Genomic DNA, 6,787 nt, shown 5'->3' on the forward strand with positions numbered 1-6,787 from the left:
ATGATGTTTTTTGCACATAAAAATTCATAAATAATTCATCTTATGTTAAAAAAATCTAAATTTTTATCGGAGATGTTCTTATAATATTATAAACATGAATATAAAAAATCATTCAAAAATGTGAAAGTATACAATAGTAATTTGATTAAAAGTAGGGACTAAAAACCTTGAGTGAGGAAACTTCAACGACTAAAAAATGCGAAAACAAACTTCAGGAACTAAAACGAAAATGATGTTAATCTATATGCACCAAAAACATATTTAACCCAAAAAATTAAAGAAAAAAGTTAAAACATGCTCCTATGTTGTTGTTAACTTGGTCTATGTATGTATTTTCCTTTTTTGCCGGGGATTCTACTTCTCAGTTTTCAGAGCCTTCAACATAACTCCATTTTCTCTGCTATGTCGTGATTCTCACCTCTGGATTCCTTCCGGATTTTCTTCCTAAAAGCTCTTTTTTTCCGGCTTCTGAGTTACCAATTCTTGTCAGCTTTCAAGCAAAAGATAAGTAGCTTTAACTTCCTTCACTGTTTGCTCTTCAAGAAGCTTCTTTTATCTGTTTTTTTATTGACTCTTTGGACATTTCCCCTTTTTCTGCTTCTGGGTTATTGTTTTTGAACCTTGTCCTTCTCTTGTCATGTGAAAGTTTGTTCCTTTTTCTCTTTTCATCATGTTGGTCTCTTTGAAAATTGAAATGATGTTTTTTTTTATTGTTAGATTGGTGATTAATTTTGCTTGAAGATTATGTGAAAAAATAATTAAGGTTTGAAATTAGGATTTGATGTGTAATAATGGGTTTATTAGTTTGATCTAGGTTGTTATTTTGTTTGTGAGAAAAAAATGGATATGAATTTGTCACAAGGTGGTGTTGGCAATTCTTTTGGTGGATTTGATTTACCTGGATCAATTCAGGTTCATCATCAAGCACACCATCCTCATACTATTCACCAACATCAATCTCATCCTCATCCGCGTCAAGGGTCTTCGCTACATTCATCGGTTCATGACGGTTTTCCACTCACAATGGGAACTTTGCAGAACTGTGATCAAACTATTTCAATGACAGATTATAGTAAGGGAGAGAGAAGCAAAAACTCGACGAGTGATGATGATGAGCCGAGTTTTAATGAGGATGTTTTTGATGGTCAACATGAAGGGGGTAGAGGTAAAAAGGGATCATCGTCGCCTTGGCAGCGTGTGAAGTGGACTGATAAGATGGTGAGGCTTATGATAACAGCTGTTTCTTATATAGGTGAGGATATAACTATTGACGGTGGAGGTGGAAATGGAAGAAGGAGATTTGCGGTTTTGCAGAAAAAGGGTAAGTGGAAATCTGTATCGAAAGTCATGGCTGAAAGAGGTTATCATGTTTCACCTCAACAATGTGAGGATAAATTCAATGATCTTAATAAAAGGTATAAGAAGCTTAATGATATGCTAGGGAGAGGGACTTCTTGTCAAGTTGTTGAAAATCCTTCACTTTTGGATGTAATAGATTATCTTTCCGAGAAAGAAAAAGATGATGTTCGAAAAATATTAAGCTCGAAACACTTGTTTTATGAAGAGATGTGTTCTTATCATAATGGTAATAGGTTGCATTTGCCACATGATCCTGCACTGCAATGTTCGATGCAATTAGCTCTCCGAAATAGGGACGATCATGATAATGATGATATCAAAAGGTCACATCTTGGCGATCACGACGAAGATGAACAAGATGCAGAAATTGATGAACATGATGATTTTAGAGATAATTGTGCTTCCCGTGGTGATAGCAAGGGACTATTTGGGCGGTTAGGTGGATCTACTAAGAAATTGAAACAAAACCAATGCCAAGAAGATGCTAATGTTTCTGGTCATTCTTTAAATTGTCAAGATAATTTCAACAAAGGTTCGTATCCCCGCGAACAATCGGTCCATTCTGATGGTAATAGAGTTATACCAGAAAACATGAGAGCAGCATGGTTACAGAAGCAATGGGTTGACTCTCGCCAAGCTCAGTTAGAAGAGCAAAAGCTGCAAATTCAGGTTGAGAAGTTGGAATTAGAGAAACAAAGATTAAAGTGGCAGAGGTTTAGTAAGAAAAAGGACCAAGAGTTGGAGAAGCTGAGTCTAGAAAACGAAAGAATGAAGCTTGAAAATGAACGTATGGCTTTAGAACTGAAGCGAAAGGAAATGAGTATTGGCCTTAACTAGGTCAGCAACCTTGCAAGCTTTGTGCGTAAACCTTTTCTGCTGTCTCCGGTAAGATGTAATCAATTTAGTTGAAAGATGCAAATGTTGAAAGCCATTAACCCTCGCTCATGCCTGTACTATTTGAGTATGTCAATTTAACAACTCCAGATAGTAATAGTTTTTCTCAATGATTGCATTACCGAAGTTTTGTTGCCTATATTTCTAGTATTATATATACTGTCTTTCATTTCATTTATGTAACAACTGTATATGTTGTTCTGCGTATTTTATTTTATTTTATTTTTCATTCTAGAAATCGTTTATGTTCTGATCTAGTGGAAAACAAATTCTAGAGTTGTTGAAGAAATCATGTGTTTCATACTGATATATGTTTGGAAGAGATGTCATATATATTAATTGTAGCTTATAACTAGATCAATGTAGTTTTTTCTATCTCTTCATCTATGTCATGCACTCATGTGTTCGTAATACATATAAATTATATACACTTTATGTTTCTCAGAAACCAGTTGAGTTTGACGTACGGTTTTTAATTTTAGACTTAGTTTCATGTCCCAATTTTTCAATTTTGTAATCTTAAAGAGTACTTTTAAAATGTGAGTTACTAGCCACTAGGATCAAACTCCTGACCACCATGTCATTGATCAGGTGGAGGCTTGGAAATGCTTTTAAAATGTCCACAATGTTGTCAATCGCGGATTATAGAAAATGGTGATTTGTTTGAATTTTGCTGCGCTGCAGTGCTATCACACTGCTATAGCTGATATACGACAACACTTTACTTTAAATAACATACTGCGGAACCATAGAGATTTGTTCAAATTCCTTCACTGTAGCGCAAATATAGCTTCTATTTGACAACATTGCTGTCATGTACAAGAAATCCATTTAGGCTTAAAGGATGGAAAAAACATATGTACTAGGTAGGAGTGAGACATTGGTACAATGTTCATAGACAACCCTTTTGGTTAGTTAGTTAAAGAAATAGTTAGAAGAAATAAGGCATGTTGCGTGTAAATAAGAGGAGGGTTGAGATAGAAGGTTTTGAGCCATTTTGTTAGAATTGTGGTCTTTTGGCTTCGGTAGGTACACCCTTCAATGTCCCGCAATTCATACTGTAAGCTGAGGAATTCATCCTAGTTTTATTGAATAAAATTCTAGTTTGAACCATATCTAATCTCATTTTTTCATTTTTTTGAATGTAGTGTTAAATTTTAGATATATATATTAATTAACTATTTTGCTTTCTTTCCAAAAATCGAAATGTATTTCTTTAAGAGTCATAAAATGAAATAACTAAAAAATCAGTCATTAACTAACTACAAAAAAATGTGTTTCGTTATCTCATTACTGGATTGAAGTCAAAACTACATAGCTATAGTTTCAACTTTCAACAGTATTTTTTTTATGTCAAGAACCAAGTCTTCCAAAAAACTTGCACTATTAGGTGAAGGATCCAAAATGACTTTTATCCTTAACTGTTAACTCTATTTTGGCTCCAATGTAACATGTATTTTTTATTTTTTATTACAATGTAACATGTCTTTGTCATTGAAACTTGGTCTTCTTTTCAGGCTCATCATTTATAATTCTCTTTAATGAGGAATTTTATCTTACATAGTCCATGCATTTGTACCAGAACAGAAATAAATAAGTCTTACATATACTTTTACAATGAAAACACTGAATTATGCCTACCTATATGATTACTGGCTGATAACAGTGGATATATTTTCCGAAAAGGTTATACCTTAGTGCATAAATGAGATGCTAAAACATAAACATTGTTACAGAAATTGCTTGTATTGGATTTAATGAGTTTGTTTATGTAAGTCTTTATTTTTTTGTCTGCAAGATGTTGTGAATTTATCAGAGACCTATTCATTCTGTTGGTCTATGCTATATTGCTATGTAAAATGCAATTTAATACAGTATCTATTATAATGGGTATGCATTGTTCCAATTCCAGTGCAACTGGACTTGAAACTCATAAGCAAGGTCTTGGATTCAAATTTTGTGGATAGAGAAAACATGATTGGGAAGTGGAAACAGAGGCCCCGCTTAAGGTGGTCAGTTAGATTAACTGTTGGAGATTAGTCATTAACAAAATCGGTAAATATTTTGCACCAATAATATACATATTTTTTAGTGTAGGGGTGTAAATGGTGACAGGGGTGTAGATCACCATTTACCCAGCTTATATAAGCCTTGTATTCAACCCATTTAACTTTGTAAAAATTCTCTTTTTCCCATGTTTCTTTTCTCCCCTTGAATTGCTCAATCATGTGATTGTTTTTTATGTTAATCATGTGATTATATTATATGTTAAGATATAATATTATATATATTTTTGAGTTGCTGGAAAAAATTGAAATAGATAGAATGGCTAGAATAACAATGATCTTGTGGACACTTTGGTGGAGAAGGAACCAGAGGTGTTGGCATGATAAAATTCCAACCATTTTTGAGGTGACACGGCGCGCTAGAGATACATACCAGAGTGGGCTGAATGTGCAGTTACAGCATAAAAACACAGGCAATTGCAGAACTGCTATTGCAACGCACACATGGTCCAAGCCACCGAACGGAACGATCAGATGCAACGTAGACACTGCTTGTTACAATCAAGATAATATTTTACTGTGTAGGTGTATGCAGTCGCGATGACGAGGGAAGATTCATGAAGGCTTGCACAAAGCAATTTCAAGGAGTACCATCTGTTGCAGAGGCTGAGGCTATGGGAGTGAAAGAAGCATTGCTTTGGCTATTGAACACATACAGGGAGCATGCTGTCATAGAGGTGGAGAGTGATTGTTTGCATGTAGTGAAAGCCATCAATGGAAAGAATTTGAATATAGGTAGAATTATATCTATGTGTCGTGATTTATTAGTCTCGAACAACAACTGTAAGGTCAGTTATGTCAGGAGACAAGCAAACCGGGTAGCTCATGAGTTAGCTCAAGCGACTCGTTTTATCGCTAGTCCCCAAATTTATAATTATTGTCCACCGTATTGAAACCATTATTATGAATGAAATGAATTGAGTTTGCTTGTGTCAAAAAAAATATGTCTAATGAAATTATAATATTATCGACACAAGCAACACCATAAAATCATAACTAAACCTCTCTTTCCCAAATACACCCTTTTGAAGGAGTTTGATAGGTTAGTATAAACATCTATAAAATCAAGCTTTCTATATTTAGAGTGATCCCAAACTCTAGTATCAGACTAATTAGAATAATCATGTTCTAGGTATCATTACTAATCAAATATTCTTTAAATTACATAACAATTGATTTAATTTTATTTCAAAACTAGTTCAATCTTCTAAATAGAGAATATACCTGAAAAATATACCTAACAATTGATTTAATTTTACATAACAATTGATTTAATTTTATCTCAAAACTAGTTCAATCTTTTGAATAGTGACACAACCTATTGTCTCTTTTTTTTTTTCTTTCTTCATGTGTTTATCTCTCTCTCACAGACACATTCTATCTTATTCTTATCCTGTTTTATATCCTATCATGTCACTATACTATCTTGCTCTACATCTATAACATAAGTAAAAATATATATGTATTTAGTCAAAAACATCATTAATTTATATTTATTTTACATTAAGAACATATAATATTAATCACGTGATTGGGTACTCAAATAGTTAATGAGTTCTTTTTACGATAAATTGTTCAGAAGAATATGTCTGAGCTGATGGAATCTTTATCGGTTTCGTTTGGTTTGTTTCGATTTTTAGTATTTTTTAATAATAGAACCGAACCAAACTAACAAGTTTGATTTAGTTTGATTTGGTTGACCAGTTTAAAATATTTCTTTTTTTAAACAATACATTCATCCTATGTATTTTCTCTTATCATTTTTTCTAGTATATTCTCGAATCTTGACTATTTAATTTTTCAAACTATCATTTTCATACAAAAAATTTCATGCTCTCTATTTTTCAATCAATTTTTAATTACCTATAAACAACTTACGACACTTTCACTTGTCATTTGACTCAACCTTCAATTACCAATGAAAAATCTTAGTAAGAACACCAAACCAAAAATTTATAATTTATCAAGTTATAAAATGAAGCTTCAAACAAAGCAAGTACTCAATTGTCCTTAAATGTGAACCAACTATTATTAATTTAGGGCATAGATAAATTTGTAGTTTAAGAAAAAATTACATGTTCATGAATTAAAATATAGTAGATGTTACTCCCTCCGTCCCAAAATATAAGCAAAAATAGGTCAACAAAATTTGATGAATTTGGTTTAAAATTTAGTCCAGGTACATTCACTTTTGTTGACCCACTTTTGCTTATATTTTGGGACAGAGGGAGTAACTCTTAAGATATTATCCATAGGAGGAAAGAGTAAACTACAAGGACAAAAAATTGAGCAATAAATACAAAAACCAAAACCCTTGAAATATGAATGTGAAACACATGTAAAAAAAGATCAACTTTAATTAAATTTAAGGACTGTGTAACCAAAAAGGTTTTAAGGACAAAAAAGAGCAAATTTCAAAATAAGAGAGCAAAAGACAAAGCAGAGCAAGCTAAAAATTAATAAAGTTC

General features: G+C 32.6%; 1 protein-coding gene across 1 annotated transcript; it reads left to right on the forward strand.

Moving 5' to 3' along the window:
* The first annotated feature begins 295 nt into the window (after positions 1-295).
* On the forward strand, positions 296-3,366 carry LOC123906894. Its single transcript, XM_045956947.1, has one exon. The coding sequence runs from the start codon at positions 841-843 to the stop codon at positions 2,194-2,196; it is 1,356 nt and encodes a 451-aa protein (XP_045812903.1). The 5' UTR covers positions 296-840; the 3' UTR covers positions 2,197-3,366.
* Positions 3,367-6,787: the final 3,421 nt, after the last annotated feature.

Source organism: Trifolium pratense, linkage group LG1 (genome assembly GCF_020283565.1).
Source record: "Trifolium pratense cultivar HEN17-A07 linkage group LG1, ARS_RC_1.1, whole genome shotgun sequence".
Taxonomy (NCBI): domain Eukaryota; kingdom Viridiplantae; phylum Streptophyta; class Magnoliopsida; order Fabales; family Fabaceae; genus Trifolium; species Trifolium pratense.

Coding starts and splice junctions, on each gene's coding strand:
- LOC123906894 (XM_045956947.1), top strand. CDS start 841: ATGGATATGAATTTGTCACAAGGTGGTGTTGGCAATTCTTTTGGTGGA.